The sequence below is a fragment of the Peromyscus maniculatus genome, chromosome 8 (genome assembly GCF_049852395.1).
Source record: "Peromyscus maniculatus bairdii isolate BWxNUB_F1_BW_parent chromosome 8, HU_Pman_BW_mat_3.1, whole genome shotgun sequence".
Taxonomy (NCBI): Eukaryota; Metazoa; Chordata; class Mammalia; order Rodentia; family Cricetidae; genus Peromyscus; species Peromyscus maniculatus.
In genome coordinates this window covers 50443020-50460583 of record NC_134859.1, presented here as the reverse complement: position 1 = coordinate 50460583, position 17564 = coordinate 50443020, and the positions used below count along the sequence as shown (strand labels likewise).

At 43.1% G+C, this 17564-nt stretch overlaps 1 protein-coding gene across 2 annotated transcripts in view; it reads left to right on the top strand.

The window, feature by feature from the left end:
- Dnah9 (dynein axonemal heavy chain 9) overlaps positions 1-17564 on the top strand; it is a 356165-nt gene that overhangs the window by 297095 nt on the left and 41506 nt on the right. For both annotated transcript variants that reach the window (XM_006973518.4, XM_076542621.1), the window contains 4 exons: positions 238-378; positions 5039-5209; positions 6552-6674; positions 16902-17095. In XM_006973518.4, coding sequence (XP_006973580.1) covers positions 238-378; positions 5039-5209; positions 6552-6674; positions 16902-17095 — 629 coding nt within the window. The remainder of the gene's footprint in view (positions 1-237; positions 379-5038; positions 5210-6551; positions 6675-16901; positions 17096-17564) is intronic.

The following is a 17564-nucleotide window of genomic DNA, read 5'->3' as shown; positions in this document are numbered from 1 at the left end:
ACGTATGTCAACCTCAACTGACACCCTCATTGCCATGGAAAACTAGGAGTGTATCATCTTTTGCATTTGAGTTCCACTAAGGGATGCCATAGTGACTTTTTGAGCTTCTACCTACTTAACATCATGCCAGTTCACTGCACTCCATAGGCAGACAAGTATCTGCTCACATGGAAGGCCCAGACTGCTTCCCTGAAGTCCTGATTGGTTTGAACAATGAACTGCTATTTGTCTTTCCAGGTTCAGGAAGCCAAATTAACCGAAGTGAAAATCAATGAGGCTCGGGAGCACTATCGGCCAGCAGCTGCCCGGGCATCTCTGCTCTACTTCATCATGAATGACCTCAGCAGGATCCACCCAATGTATCAGTTCTCCCTCAAGGTAACTTTCACCTGGAGTTTTTCCCATAATCATAATATAGCAAAATAGCACTACCAACCTAGGGCACCATGAGAGCTTATGCACATATTCCATTAGTGATGGCAGATCTTCCAGACTGAAGCCAGGGGAGACTTTAGACCTATGGGACAGACCCCACCTCTTTGGTTTCATCTTGTATACCTTACTGTAACAAAAAAGAATGCTGCTGCAAATGAACCTTGGCCTCCTTCGTTCAGCAAGGTCACTGACTATCCACTAATACTGGATAATGCATAGCAGAGGGAACCAAAGAAACAGAAGAAGTGTAAGAAGCTATTCTGTCCCCAAAGAGCTTAAAATGTAGTGGAGAAGGTCCAAAATGTATATTGTTTTTATTGACGAAAGACCAACTCTAGCAATTAGGATGGGCCAGCATTAAATTACTTCTCTTATTATCCTAATACTCCCAAAGCTACTACTTAGGGTTGTTAAAATACCCATAAAACTAAAGTTCTTAGCACATTTTAAGTGCTGACTAAACTAATCTTACTCATGAAAAAATAAAGACCTATAAATTTTTGGGACTCTCTGAAAGTACATCTTATCCCCTCGTGCATTCATCAAAAGACCATAATTAAAGAGGCACTAATATGTCATGGGAGGAGGTGAAGTTCAGAACAAAGGTTTGAACCAACAAGCAGAAAGATTGTGCCCAGAGAGAGACAGATACAGAGGCACAAACACAGGCATTTCCCTCAGAATGAAACATGCATGCACACAGAGAGCACACCTCAGTTTTGTAAAATATTTCCAGTTAAATCAACATGTAGACACCAAGGCCAAGGTATAGGGTTGGTGACAAAAAAAAAAAAACAAACTGAGAAATCTTTGGGCTTCTAATCCCTGAGGCTCATTAAATTGGAGATGGCAGGTCACCATTTCCCAGTCTCTCTCTCTTGTAGTCTTAAGTCTCTGCAGCTCAGATGAACTGTGTTTATGATACTTTGTGGTTTAAAAAAGAAACATAAGCTTATATTCATATCATAGGAACATGCAAAAGAATTATAAGATAGTAAAAAGGCCAGCATAAAAATGAGCATAAGCTAACTATGGAATGATGTCCTTAGTTCAGGAGTAGTTGAAAATCACTCTAAGTACCAGGAACCTGCCACAGTGATGCTTTCTGAAAATAAGAATTCACCTGAAACCTGTGACTATGAGTTCAAAAACAGGTTGTAAGTTATTTTGCAGTGATAGCATTCTGATGCAGGAGGCTTGGAAGAATGATTTCTAAAAGAGGAAGAGGTCACCGGGCATGTTAGCCCACCTGTAATGCCAACCTTAAGGTGTGGAACTGAGGCACACAGGGTCATGAATTCAAGACCAGTCTAGTATGCAGAACTTGTCTAAAAAAAGAAAGGAGAATGTATTTGTGGTGATATTGTATTCCCCAAAGTATTATACACCCTAATAAACTTACCTGGGGTCAGAGAACAGAACAGCCACTAGATATAGAGACCAGAAAATGGTGGCACACACACCTTTAATCCTAGCCTTCTGGAGGCAGAGATCCGCCTGGATCTCTATGAGTTTAAAGCCACACTAGAAATAGCCAGGCATGGCAACATGAGCCTTTAATCCCAGGAAGTGACGGCAGAAAGCAGAAAGGTATTTAAGGTGTGAAAAACAGGAACTAGAGCTGGTTAAACTTTTAGGCTTTTGAGCAACAGTTCAGCTGAGATCCATTTAGATGAGGACACAGAGGCTTCCAGTCTGAGGAAACAGGATCAGCTGAGGAACTGGCAAGGTGAGGTGGCTGTGGCTTGTTTTGCTTCTCTGATCTTCCAGTGTTCACCCCAATAACTGGCCTTGTGTTTGTTTTTATTAATAAGACCTTCTAACGATTCATGCTACATGTATTTTCAGTTGTTTACTGACCAACCTGATCTTTAAAAACAGATTTAAATGTGTTAAAGTAAGTAAGTAAGTTAAGTAGTCATGAAAGGATCTTGGTAAACACAAAACAACAGCTGGAGGGGAGGGAGGGAAGGAGGGAGGAAGGGAGGGAGGGAGGAAAGACAGACATAGAAAACTCTTCAGGACTCCATGGGCACAGGGCACAAACATGGTGCACAGATATACATGCAGGCAAAAGATCCATACAAACAAAAATTTAAGTAAATAAATCTTTAAAAATAATTACAATTATGATAAAGAGATTGGAACCCAGCACCTAGTCCTAGCACGTATGGGGCCCTGAATTTGATCTCTAACCCTGAAGGAAGTAATGGCAATAGAGACTTCACATGACTCCAGTGTCTGGCAACAATGCTCTCACTGTCCACGTGGTATGCATTTGCTGGAGCTAAGGCTGCTGCTCCCTAGGCCACGTGTGCTCTTTATAGTGAGGCCCCAACCCTTTCCTTTTTGGCTTTATATGCCAGGCTCCTTAAAGCATTTGACTGTTAGCTCCTTGTCTGACCACCCCTTAAACTTTCTCTAGTATCTTTTAGGTATTAGCAGGACACAGTCATCCGTGTTTTCCGGTACCTGTACTAAGTAAGACATGGGTGGGATTCTGGGAAATATAAGCATAAGGGTCAGCCCTATTCTCAGAGTGCTCATATCATGTTCACATAAGTAAAAAGAATTTTTAAAAATACTAAGTTAGAAAATTGATTTAGCCCCTAAAAGTTTCAGAACAGCTGCTAAGGATCTTTAAGGATAGTCAGAGTCCATGACAAAACCCTCTGTGGAGAAGAGACCTTGGGGGTGAATGTGAGGATCAGGCCCAGCCTCAGAACCATTCACACACCAACAGGGGGAGAAACTAGCAATGAAAGTACACTCAGTGTGAAGGAAAGCCAAAGTGTAGCCAGGATTTACGTTTTCTCTAGGTATTTTCCTGGGTTATGAATCACCTTACTCAAATTCAGTGATTCCAGGTTCTTTACTGACCACTGCCTTTGAACAGAATTTTAGAAGAAATGGGCAATAATGACCTGAAGAAAGCTAACCACCCCATTTTATGCACTTGCTCTGAGTGGAAGCCCCGCAGCCTCTAATGAGCTATTATTTCATTTAAAATCTACCAAGGGAAGGTAAACCTCGCAACGGGTTAGGTCAGGTATGGGCAGAAGATTTGCTGAGATCATCAGCAAATGAAGAAAGCTCTGAGGACTTCATTAACAAGAAACACCTCAGCACTGAGAGAGGGGAGAGAGAGAGAGAGAGAGAGAGAGAGAGAGAGAGAGAGAGAGAGAGAGAGAGAGAGAGAGAGAGAGAGAGAGAGAGAGAGATTCATCTCGAATTCTTAAATGAAGAACACCAAGACTCAGACCTTACATAGCTTCCACTGGGGTTCAAATGCTGATGTTATAAAGACTAAAGGGTTTTTGTTTTCCTTCTTGGAGCCACAAAAGGAAAATAGAGAAAAAAGCAGAGATCTAAGAACTAAGAGTTAAGTCCAGTTATAACATACTGGTTTTCATTTCCTTTCACTATATGTTCTCTCCATATCATACTTAAAATGTAGTATCCCAAATACTTATTGTCTAAGAAATCACTAATCTTACAATGATAGGTTACTGGTCACATAATTTTTATGTTCTACCGTGCCCTTATTGTAGTTTCAGAGAAGAAATTGAGAAGGGGCTGTGCTCCTACCACTTCAAGAAGAGATAATGGGTCAAAAGATACAAGGATTTACGAGAATGAGTGCAAGGCTAATGGAAATAAACCTATGGCATCTGAGATTTTGATAGAAAAGTCAGAAACTAAAATAGTTCTCACTACCCACTATGTGCCTGGGTCAGTTTCAGAAAATAAAGTTGCTTAAAACATGTTTTCTATGCCACAAGAATTTTGTCATCTATTAGATAACATCACTAACTCAAATAGTCATTGCTGGCTGTATCACCTGTGTATTTAGATAATTATCCAATAAAAACTTACTGGATCAAGTCCTTTGGCTGCAGCACATTTGTTTTTCATTGATTTCACTAATCAGCATTCAATATGCACATTTATTAAACCATTTTGTGTTGCTAATAATATAGTACCACAGGCTGGGTAAGTCATAAAGATGAGAGGTTTATCTTGGCACACAGCTCTTGGTCCAAAGTCTAGAGGCTAGATCTAGTGACAGTCTGCTTGTTGGCAGAGTCCAGAAGTTGCACAGGACATCACTTGGAACAGGAAGCATACTTCTGTGTCCTGCTCTCTCTCCCTATAAAGCTACCAAGATTCAGTCATGGAAGACCTACCTGTGATGACTTCATCTCCCAATGACCCCACCTCTGAATGCCATAGTCAAAATAAATGTCTACCCTCTTAAGAACCCAGGATAGGGATTAAATTCCAATATGAGTTTCAAGAAGGACTAAGAGCTAATAACAGGTCAGGTCCCTCAGGAGATGTCAGATCCCCTGGGATTGGAGTTACAGACAGTTGGAAACAACCATGTGGGTGCTGGGAACCAAACCTGGGTCCCCTGGGAGAGCAACCAGTGCTCTTAACCTCTAAGCCATCTCTCCAGTCATCAGCAGGGCAGCCTCTTACTAGTGTCTCTTCTTAGCAAGAAGTGCTGGGGAAAGCTTTCAATGAGTAGACTAGAAAATTAAAATCATCTTCACAGGAAAGAGGATTTCATACATCGCCTATGATTCATCTTCTCGCCTAGGCCTTCAGCATTGTCTTCCAGAAAGCTGTGGAGAAGGCAGCTCCCAGTGAAAGCGTCAAAGAGAGAGTGGCCAATCTAATAGACAGCATAACCTTCTCAGTGTACCAGTACACCACTCGTGGCCTCTTCGAGTGTGATAAGCTGACCTACCTTGCCCAGCTCACCTTTCAGGTAAAAACAAATCAAAACTGTTTTCACAAGCCATATTTACCAACCAGTCAGCAAATGTTAAGGAACCCTCTTCTATTATCATTTCTTAAACAAGCCCAACCTGGCCACTGTGCATGCACTGACCCACCATTGTCCAACAAATGGCAAACACTCTTAATTGACCAGTGTCCCACTTGGAGCAAACTTCCTTAATCATTGTGCCTTCTCCAGCTGATACTGGATAATCTGAGATCCTTTTCAAATTGGTTCTCCAGAAACCACTACAAGTCAATCAAATCGGCGCTGGCCATACAGGGCTTTCTATCGTTGTAGCTGCTGTACATTTGGGATGTTTCCAACAGCTTTCATTCTTAGGAGCTTGGGAACTTAGGACTCGCCATGTCACTGCATCATTAGGAAGAGACCTTGATCTGCTACTTAATCCCAACATCAAAAAGCCTTAAAACGTCGCTTCTTTATACAGACCTTCCTCCCTTCTTAGAACTGGGATTTTTCAATGTATAAGTAAGTGTATATAGCACAGGCTCTCTGAGCCCAGGGCACTCTCCAATGCTAAAAGTCAAATAGCCTGTCATCTATTTGTGCTTTTAGTATGTTTCAATGTCTGAGTTCATGGGTGAATGCTAGCATGCCTATATCACTCGTCTTCTGTATTCCCAGCTGCAGCGCAGACAGCTTCACCTTCACAAAGAAACCTGGATCCCACCTCTCATAATGAATTCTATCCACAGCCAAGCCAAAGGCTTTCTGTCCTGTGCACACGCCTCTCTAAGTAGCCCTCCAAGCCCCTATACCTTCAATCCCCCTTGGCTGGAAAGTTCTCTCTGCCTGTTTCAATATCTCCGTCTCTCAGCTTCCCCAAGACCCCAAGACAGAAAGCTTAGTTGGATTAATCTTCCTTCTTCTGTCTGCTAGCCACTCCTCCACTTCAGAGTCCCTTCCACATTATTGATTTATATATGCGTTTCTATTTTGCATATATTCATATGTCGCTTTGACACTTACCTCAAATCATGTCGTTTGTATGTGTCATCTGCTCAATTAAATTGCAGGCACATACTCCATGGCACTTATGATTGATATATAATACTTGCTAACCAAGATATATAGTCATCCTCTGTGTGCATTTAAGTCGCTCTGGTGTTTTGGCTGAAAACAGATGCACACAGAAGAAATTTGCATGAATATACACTTCCAATCCACCCTCTTTAAACAGCCAAAATTGATGGGCAAGCTCTCGAGCTAAAGGCAGCAGTAATTACACTGAGTGACAATCCCCAAGATCTCCAGCCTCTGTGACCACAGCTGAAGAATCACAGGGTTATTTTTTTCAACATTGCAGATTCTCCTCGTGAACCAGGAAGTCAATGCAGCAGAGTTAGATTTCTTGCTTCGGGCTCCAGTACAGACAGGAACCCCCAGCCCAATGGAGTTCCTCTCCCACCAAGCCTGGGGAGGAATCAAGGTCAGTACCAACCCCCAGAAAAAGTCAAGTTCTCTCAAAGGCTTGACTTAAATACATGTCTTTATGTTATCAGTGTGTCTCTCTCAGAATTCAAACACAGAGTTGTGTTGAACACAGATGCATTCCCTCCCTTCCAAGTACCACAACAGTCTCATCCTCCCAAGCCTGCTGAGAAGAAACAAGTACATTTTGGGGTGAGAGCTATCCCTTTAGAGGGGAGGGGGGTGCCGAAAGTGCTGATGGGGGTTTTTTAGCCAGCTAAACTGTCTTTCATCTGACAAGGCTTAGGGCTGGAATCTGGGCTCCTCAGATCAGCCCAGGGACTCTTATGAAGATGTCACACCACTTCCGGAAGTCAGGCAGGTACCAGAGCTCTGCTGGGTATCTCTGTTTGTCTGGGCTGAAACTCCCAAGCAGAGAATTCTTTCCAACCTGCGACTCTCAGCACTTAAGAATAGCACATGTCTATTGAGTTCATTGAACATAACACTACTATTTCGTCCTCTTGTCCATCTGGGAAATAGGTCTTGTTTGTTCCCATTTCACATGGGAACATGAAACATAGGTCCTACCACTTTCAAATAGCAAATCTAGGACACAAATCCATGTTAGGCAGATCAGTCTAGTTAGTATTTTATGAAAGTTGAAAAGATCACAAACTCTAAAGTGTTTTTAGTAGGGACTGATTCCATATTCAGAACCAGACCTGATGTCTGCCAGGAAATGAGGGATAAGTGACTTCCAGCTCCAGAGAGTCCACAGCTGCATGCTATGTAGGCAACTTTCTAGTCCATACCCATGGGCACATATGGAATAGAATGTTTTTAAGATGAACCCTGCTTATGATCTCCCATGTTTGTTCTCACATTGTACAAATGTTCAATAGCACAAAAAAAGTGTACATCTGAAATAATATAATCAGCCTTCTCTATATTTCTTACTCAGTTTTTTTTAAGTAATTGTGTATTCACAAGCAATTGTAAGAAATGATTCGCAGATATCCCTATAATGTCTAATCCTTGGAATACTGTCCTATGTTCTTTTATGGGTGTGTGATGTATGTACCTGTGTATATTTGGTTTTATCATATGCACTCTTAAATGTTTTATCAATTGATTTGGCTTGCTGTTATGAATGGAATACCCCTTTATTTCTTTCCCAATATGTTTTTCCTCTTCTCATACCAGATTAGGCAGGTGTACTAATCACTACTATCAAAATTCAGAAAGTCCCATCATTACAAAGACTCCCAGTTGGCTCCCTCTACCCTTGGTACCAATCAACCACCAGCCTGTTCTCCATTTGCAGAATGATTTTATACCTCAGGGATGTCATGTGAACAGAAACACAGTATTTAACCTTTACAGATTGGACCATCCACTCATCCTAATTCCCTTAAGGTTAATCCAAGCTGATTTATACCCAGATTGTAATCATTTATAAGCATGCTGCCCACATCAAAGGAGTCATCTTGGGAAATTCAAGGCTAATTCTGCTAATGCTACTGTCACTCGAAATACTTCCCTAACCTCCTTCTTAAAGAATCTCTAGCTGTTCTTACACGGTCTTTCAGGACTGCATTAGCTACCTTCCTCGTTGGTGTACAACACCTGACAGATGAACTTAAAGAGTTTACTTTGGCTCTCAGTTTGAGTCAATCATGGTGGGAAAGTCATGGTGGGCAGCTGGTCACATGGCATCCACAGTCCAGAAAACAGAGAGAGGAATGCTGGTACTCCACTCACTTCCTCTTTTTTTTAGTTAGCCCAGTACTTAGTGCATGGAATCATGCAGTATACCTTCGGGGTCAGTCTTCCCAACTCACTTAACCCAATCTAGAAACTTCTTTACAAGCATGCCCAGAGACTCGTTTTCATGGAGACTTTAAATCCTATCAAGTTGTCAATCAAATTTAACCATCCCAATTCTAATTCTTGTCAAATGGATACCCAGACACATCACCTTCAAGCCATAATCTTCCATTACTTGTCCCCAAAAGCTCTTGGCCATCTCATAATGCAAGATGTATTCAATCCATTTCTTAAAGTCCTCATAGTCTCCAAAAGCCCTAACACTGTTCAAAAGTATGACTCTTGCCGGGCGGTGGTGGCGCACGCCTTTAATCCCAGCACTCGGGAGGCAGAGCCAGGCGGATCTCTGTGAGTTCAAGGCCAGCCTGGGCTACCAAGTGAGTTCCAGGAAAGGCGCAAAGCTACACAGAGAAACCCTGTCTTGAAAAACCAAAAAAAAAAAAAAAAAAAAAAAAAAAAAAAAAGTATGACTCTTTTGTAAGACTCACTTATCTCTTAACCATGAGCTCCTATAAAATAAAAAATAAATCACATACTTCTAGCATACAATGACAAGGCCCATCCCCAGCATAGGAGCAAAATAAGCTTAAAATGAGGAAATACATGTTTGGATCATAATTTTACAAGTTTCTGTCCATGGCCCCTTAGCCCCCATTTCTTTCATTTTTCTTCCTGTTTTGTTTTTATTTATCATTAGCACACAAAGTAATCAGTTTCATTATGGAATTTACACATGCATTTATTATTTTAAGACAGAATTTCACAATCCTTTGCCTCAGCTTCCTGCTTGCTGGAATTAAAGATACACACATCCATTCTCAGCATTCCCATTGCTTTTGGGACTGGGGTGAAGCAGTGTATCATGGGATAGAGGAAAGCTCATGGTGGGCAAAAAACAGAGAGGGAGAGGCTATTCGCCCCTTCAGGGGCTGCACCTTTAGTGACCCAGCTTCTTGCCATTGGGCCTTACCTCCCAAAGCTTCCTTCATCCCTCAATGGCTCCAGAAGTAACAACCAAACCTTTTAGAATGAGTCTTTGTTAGATTATTTAATAGCCAAACAATAACTATTATTATTGAGATATTTTGCTTTCATGCTGTCTTTGAAACCTGCTGAATATTTTGCACATGGAGAGTCAACTCAGATGTTAACTTTTCTTCCAAAATATTTGTATTTAGATTTTATATTATTGTTGGAACAGTTGGCTCATACATCCAAATTGTTCCCAACACCCCTCTATAAGTTTTCTAATTACTAACGTGAGTTCAAGTTTCTGCACTTAAGCTGTAAAATCATTCAAATGCAGTTGAAAATTAAGTCTCTGAGCCAAGCAAGTGGCATTTGCCTGTATAGTCCCAGCTGTCTAAACCCTGAAATAGGAGGATCTCTTAAGTTCAGGATGTCAAAGACAACCAAGGAATACAGAGAGAAGCCTCTTTAAAAAAGCAGTCCCACCAGGTGGTGGCAGCATACACCTTCAATCTCAGCACTTGGGAGGCAGAGGCAGGTGGATTTCTGTGAGCTCGAGGACAGCCCAGTCTATAAAGTGAGTTCCAAGACAGCCAGGGTTACACAGAGAAGCCCTGTCTGAAAACAAACAAAAACAAGCAGTCCTTTTATCACACTAACCCTATCTCAAGTTCTCAATATTCCTCATGGCCAGTGGCTACCTTGTTAGACTTGGAAATCGTGACTCAGAGTTTGCTGCCTTTATGGAAATATGTTCTAAAAGCAGTTCTGAATGAACCCATGTGCAGAACAAGAACAGCAATGGAGATGGACTAGTTCACACACACCCTGATTCTGGCATACCTGGATCCAAGTGTACGAGTGTGTGTGTGTGTGTGTGTGTGTGTGTGTGTGTGTGAGAGAGAGAGAGAGAGAGAGAGAGAGACAGAGACAGAGACAGAGACAGAGACAGAGACAGAGAGACAGAGAGAGAAACTATGTGTATGTATATATGAATGTGAGTGTATTGTGTGTGAGAGTATGTATGTATATGTGAGTGTGTTGTGAGTGTGTGTATGAGAGAGAGAGGAAGAGAGAGTGTGTGTATGTGCATGTGAGTGTAAGTGTGTGTGAGAGAGAGTATGTGTATGTGAATGTGAGTGTGTGTGTGTGTGTGTGTGTGTGTGTGTGTGTGTGTGTCGCCTCTGGCATGTTATCTAACTCTTTGTTTCCTTATCTGCAAAACAACCATCATAACATCTTCCACAGAGTGAATGTTCAGTAGTCAGAATCCACTGATGGCTGCGGCAGTGTAGTCAGATGGTTTCTCCGGTCCCACCAGACCCCCACAGTCCCATGGCCCACTTATAAAATAATCACTCAGAAGCTTATATTAATTATAACTCCTTGGCCATTAGCTTAGGCTTATTACTGACTAGCTCTTACACTTAAATTAATCCATAATTCTTGTCTTATGTTTAGCCATGTGGCTTGGTACCTTTTCTCAGTTCTGCCTTGACATCCTGATTTCTCTGTGTTTGGCTGATGACTCCTGACTCAGCCCTTCTTCTTCCCAGAATTCTTCTTATCTGTTTGTCTCACCTATACTTTCTGCCTGGCTACTGGCCAATCAGCATCTTCTTTATCAACCAATCAGAGCAACACATATTCACAGCATACAGAACGCTACCCCACAGCATGGCAGTGTTTGCTTTACAGGCTGCTGTTGTCCAGCACTATATGCTCAGTTTCCTGAAACAACAGAACGGTACAGTTGGAAAGCCCAGAAATCGGAAGTGATGACGTAGGCAGAACCAGGCTGCCTCCAAATCCTTTGGACAGGACTTGTCTTTGCATCTCCCAGTGTCTGGTAGCTTCTGGCATTCCTCAGTTAGGGGCCCAGAGACTCAGTCTCCAGAGGCACAGTCAGCACAGAGCTGCCTTCCCTCTGTATGCCTCTGTGGCTTTCTCCTTCTCGTAAAGGCCCCAGTCCCAGTGGATTAGGGCCCACCCTAGTAAAACCATTTTAAATTGAGCACACCTACAAAGACCCTATTAATTCTTTAAATTTAATTTTATTGAAAGGCAAACTGTGCTGGAGGATAATTCTTCACTATATCTTTTGAAGAACACAACTCATAATAAGCCTGATTAGCAATTTCCTCCAATATAAGGGACATGCATGCTGTGGCTGATGTGGGTGTGCCTAACAGAATCTGTCCAAAAAAAGAAAAATTTCCAGGCATTGGAAACTGCCCAACTGGACCAAATCCTGTTGACTTTCTCTGTATTCTCTCCCACGATGCCCTCCATGGCAAAAGTGAAGAAGGTCCCAAAGCAATGGGACTGCTGCGAATGGACGTGCATGTCTTTTTAATCCCAGCAATTGGAAGCTGAGGCTCCCATCTTACACAGCTGGTACAGAGGTGATTTCCGCCCCTCCCTTCACAGAATGCCTGCTTGGCTTGGCTTCCCTCTGCTTTTGTGTTTTGCTTTGTGGGCTGAGCTCATCTGGCTGTTTAAAGTCTTCTGCAAATGAGCAAAGCTTTATCTCCTCTCTCTCTGAGTTTGTTATGGGGAACAACAGACCCAGGTCCATCAAACTCAGGCACACCCTGGGATGTGCACAGGTGAGGCACAAAGCAATATGTGGTACATATCGTGGAAGCCTTTGATGAATGCTTTTCAAGTGTACGCTTGGATTTTAGCCTAAAGAAACAAACTGAGTATAATTGAATAGGAGATAATAAAAAAAGAAAAAACATTTTAAAGGATTCTATCTAATGAGGAAGGTTGATTGCCTTGCTTCCTTCCCCAGAAGACTAATAAGCAGGTAATAAATGACATTTCTGTGATAAAATCCTGCTTTTATTGTGATCCTTTGTAAGAATGTTTTCAGTCCCCTCAAATGTTGAACTTTCAGGTAATAGGTATGTTCTGTTCTTCATTAGAAAAACCTCATCTGAGCTGAATTTCTTTGTCTGCCTTTGAAAAGGCCTCTCACTGCCACTCTGGATGCCAATTTAGCACTGTTGTATTTTGCTGCACAGTCCAAAGTAATTAGGTTAATTAGTCATTTCCATTTAGCTTATTAGAAGGCTAGAAATCCCTTCCCCTCATTTGGAAGATTAAATGGTGTGATTGTGTTCACCAAAGAGCTTCAAGGATGTGGTTTCAGACCCAGGCCTGGCAACTGGGAGCTCTGGTCATGGTGTAATTTGCTCTGTTTTGTGGAGAGGAGACACAGTAAGGGTAAATTGGGCAGGAAAGGGTTAATGATGCTGCAGGTTGAGAAGTGGGAGCAGCCTGGAAATAGAGAAGAGTCAGTTCCTCAGCACACAGAGAGAATGACAGCAGCTGTGGCTTTGACCAGCCACAACCCAGTCCCAGCCCTAGCCCCAGCCCCAGCCCCTGCCCCCAGCCCCTGCCCCAGCCCCAGCCCTCCTGTGGCTCTGCAGATGTCAGACTTCCTTAATTAAACACTTCCCAAAGGCTGCCCATGCCTGAGGAAGTTCTTGCCCATAGCTAACTCACAATCTTGTAGGAATTAGAGACAAAGAATGTGGCAGTTGAAATCCAATAGCTAGCAAACCTCCATAGTCTTCAAAGTTTTGTGTCTAGGCTAGAATATAAGATACGACACTTTAATGTGAGAAATCCATGGAGTCTGCTTAAAGGGCAAAGGAATTTATTAGGGAAGGAAAACTCAAGACAGAATAGAGGAATTGTTGCAGGATCCTGGAAGGATGAGGCATGGTCCCATGCTGTTCTTCTTCTTGAGATCATCCCAGCATCCAAGTCCCATGAAGGAGAAAAGAGAGCACTGGGCATGTGCATACCAGGTCTTAAGGGTCCCAATTGACCATGCCCCAGGGGCATGTACTTCAAGGTCATAGGCAGGTATAATAGTTACCTGCTACCTCACTAGGGGTGGTGCTTCAAGGTCGTAGCTAGAACAGCTACCCACTACAGCACTTGATCCCCTGGTCTCATTTTTTGCATAAATAAACTGAAGCCCAAGAAAACTGCAAGTTCTGTGGGCTGTAAATGCTTGTGGTAGGACTGAACTCTGTGTCCCTGGGCCTCATCCACCTTTCCTCATAGCACCCCTCACCACTTGTCATGAAAGAAGGTATTTCTCACACTATGTATTTGGGGTGGAATCAGTAATCCACAGAACCCCAGTAAAAGGATGTATGTTCATCCCCTCAGGAGAGGAGTGCAGGCACACCAATGCCCGTGTCTATGTCCTTCTGCAGCCTTCCTATGCCCTTGTTCCCAGAAAGGATTCTTTGTAGCTATCATGTTTTCACAGTCCCATCTCACCCTCCAGGTTTGGGCCCATTTTTTATCCTTCTTTTAAAGTGCATTTTCATTTTCTCAGTCTTTGTGCTGACCTAACAGAACCCTACATGCTTTCCAAGACTTCCCTTGTCTCCTTTCTCCCTAAAACTGAAAGCTACTTGAAGACATGTATCTATTTTCCCCCCACTATTGTATTCTGATTTGGAATGTAGTAGGACATTAATACTGAAAGATTATATGGATGAATGGATGGGTGGATTCAAATAATGATAGTTTTGAGCTCCTTAACCTTCATTGCATTGTATAGGTACTTTAGACCCTCAGTCTACTGTTGGAGAAATGAAATATAAAGGCAGAGTAGAAGCACTTCCCATCACTAAATGTGTAAGGGGGTGGGTCTATGTCAAATCCCCATCAAAGTCCTTTGCTTTATATCACTATGATGAAATACCTAACAGCACAGATTAAGGTGGCAATATTAACTTTGGTTCATGGTGGTAGAGGGCTCAGTTCATGGGGGAAGGTGTGAAGGACAGCTTGATTTACACCAAGGTAGACCAGAAAGCAGAGAGCAAGACAGAAGGTGGCCAGGGATAATATACCCACAAATATCCACTCCCAGAAACCTTCTTCCAGCTAGCCCTTACCCCCAAGTTTCCAAAATGATGCCACAAGCTGGGGGTTAAGGTTTCAAAACAAAAGTTATGTTTAAGCTATAATACCCACCCAAATTTTCATTATCAAGACTGATGATACCATAGACATATTAAGACAGTATAATAGGATTTACTACCCTTTGCATGCCGTGAAATGGACCATCTATATTACATCCCTTACCTAGAGTGTCAGGGATCTTTGCAGAAGAAAGGATGGAAAGATCTCAAGAGCCAGAGGAGACGGTGGATAACTGCAAGTAGACAATATTTATTTTCTGGACCCAACAGGGCAGTTGCATGTATCTCATAGTGACTGTGAGCACATGCACAAGACCCATGTCAGCTTAACCAGACAAAACCCCAGCATGGAGGGAGAGAGGTGGGAGTTAGTTCCCTACCTGTAGGTCTATTGGCTTTTGATAGGTGCTGGGAGAGGAAGATTCAATTTTCTTTAGGAGGGTGACTTGTGGTAGGTCTGCCACACTCCAGGAGAGGCACTATACCCAAGAGTATATGGGAAACACAACTTGGACTCAATTTGGGGGTAGAGAGAGAGAAAGAGAGAGAGATAAAATAAAGTTTGTTGTGCAAGTGTTACAACTCTGAAGGGGAAGGTATCCTGACTGTCAGGCGTCAGGCTATACCTGTAGCTGTGAAGGGAAGGTATCCTGGGTACCTAAAGCTCTGAAGAGAAAGGTATCCTGACTGTAGGGAGCCAGGCTATACCTGTATCTGTGTTCCAGTAGGGGATGGTTTCCCCAAAGGAATGTAGCAATCCTGCTCCTCTCAGAGAGAGCCCTTACGACTAAGCTCTGTTCCACTCTGCTAGGAGAATTTCCCAGCAGAGATGTCCCTTGCTTCTCTGCTCTGGTGAAAATTTTTACTTCTGGGCTTCACTCTGCTAGTGGGGAAACCTCCTCAGAAATGTAGCAGTTTGCTCCTGCTCCATAAAAATTGTTACTTCTCTGCTCCCTCCACTAAGGGGAGTTTCCCAGCAGAGATGTCCATTGCTTCTCTGCTCCACTCTACTCAGGTGAAAGAAGATCTTCACCCAAAACTCATTCGGGAGATTTATTTATTTGGAGGGAGGAATCCAGGAGAGTGGCTGCCTCTGCCAGAGTGGAAAAGGGCAGCTCCCAACTGAACAGGGACAGGGCTAGTAGGCTTGTATAGAGCTTCTTAAGGCAGAATGTTTCTAGGGTGAAGATTTTCAGGGTGGCAATTAGTTGGATTTCAATCCCTGAGCTTGGACAAGCTCAGAGATGGTTGATTTTCCTGCTCAGGGATTGGTTGGTTTCTTGCTCAGTTGGTCGGGAGTAGGGGGAGTGCAGAGCCAGGGTGTGTGTCTTTGGCTGGCCTTTTTACCCTACAGGATAGGTAGAAAGGTGGGGGTGGATCTGGAAGAAGTTGGGGGAAGGAGATAAATATGATCAAAGTACTTTATACTACTGTCAGAATGAAGTCTTCTGGAAGGAAAAAGGGAGCTTCCAAATAGTGCAAAAAAAGGCTAGCAATCCAGGAATGAAGACAGCATTGGGGTGGTAGGAGCTATGAATGGGCCAGGGTAGAGGTGCCTGTGCATGGACAGAGGACACACGATACAGGTTCCCTTCAGCTTCAGAGGAAGGAGTGCCCTGACTTACTTCCTAGCCTTCCCAAATAGGAGGAGGAAGAAGGAATAAGATGCATGCTATCGGGAATCAGACAGCTACAAGTTGAGCGATTCTTGAGTGGCAAGTTCAGCTCTGTGAACAGCTGTAAGTGCGCTATAAAAATGGTACAAGGACATCCTGCTCTAATCTACAAGAGGACGTGCTGTGTCTGCTGACTTTGAACGGGACTTTGTAGAGCCTTCAGATATAAGAGGCATGACCGGCACTAGAAAAGGAAGGTGCCAAAGTTGCTAGAGAAGAGAACAGAACCTGAATTGAGTTGGTAGAGTCAGACACACCCCCGAGGTTGATGCAGGAAAGTTCAAATGGGATGGGGTGGAGAACGACACCTCGGAAAGGGGCGTGAAATGAAGATGTGTGGTTCCTGTGTTCTGTATTTGAAGTTGATGCTTATGGACCAAGCAGTCCGTGGAAATGCTGCATTGACATTCTAGAGACATTTGGGAGATGGATGGACAGAGTGTGGTGGTACAGTGAGTGTGAAAATGTAAGGAAGCCTCTCTGGCTTAGGTGTCGGGGCTCTGGGACCTCAAAAACTGCAGCACCTACTTTGACCCATTTCCCATGGAACAGTGTGCTGCTGGGTGTGGCCCAGTCACAAACATTTTATTTGCAACCGCTGTATGGTATTGGCAGGCAGTGTGTTATGGATGAGCTTGCGTATTGTCTTCCTCTTCCTTGACTTTTTCTAGAGGGAGAACCAAGACTCCAGACCAGACTATGGATGAGACCTGTTTGTGCAAAGAATGCCTCTTGTCTCTCAGCCCTCTGCCCCCAATGCACAGCTGTCTAGAGAAACTGCATTTTAGAATAAGATTCTCTGACATCCCCTAGGCCCTTTCATCAATGGAAGAATTCTGCAATCTGGATCGAGACATCGAAGGCTCCGCCAAAAGCTGGAAAAAGTTTGTGGAGTCCGAGTGTCCCGAGAAGGAGAAGTTCCCCCAGGACTGGAAGAACAAGTCAGCCCTGCAGCGCCTCTGCATGATGAGGGTCATGAGGCCTGACCGGATGACCTATGCCATGCGGTAGGGGGCAGGCCACAGGCTCTGGGAAGGCATGTGTACAGGGCAATCTTAGGAAGACCAGGCTGGCATAGCCGAACTTCAAGGCCATGTTCATATAATAATGAGCACCTTTGTACCAAGACTAAACCCATGAGACCAGTTGACTTGGGTATGGCATCTGTTTTAGGTATGCCATTGGTTGTCTTGATGTCTTAATAGAAAGTTTGGGGGAAGGGAGATACTCATCAGTCTCAGCATTGAAAAAGATGCCAATCACCAATAATATGAAGAAAGATGGAGGGATCCAGAAAGCATGTGGAGAGTCTACTTTTAGCATCACAGAAACAGAGAGTGAGGTGGTTATATCCTTTGATAAATAGATGGCAAAGAATCAATAAGGATATTTGACTTCTAACTTCTTTGACAAGTAGGATAATCAGCTACATGGAGTTAAAATCAGAGAATGGAGAAGGCTTGAAAAGAGGTCTGT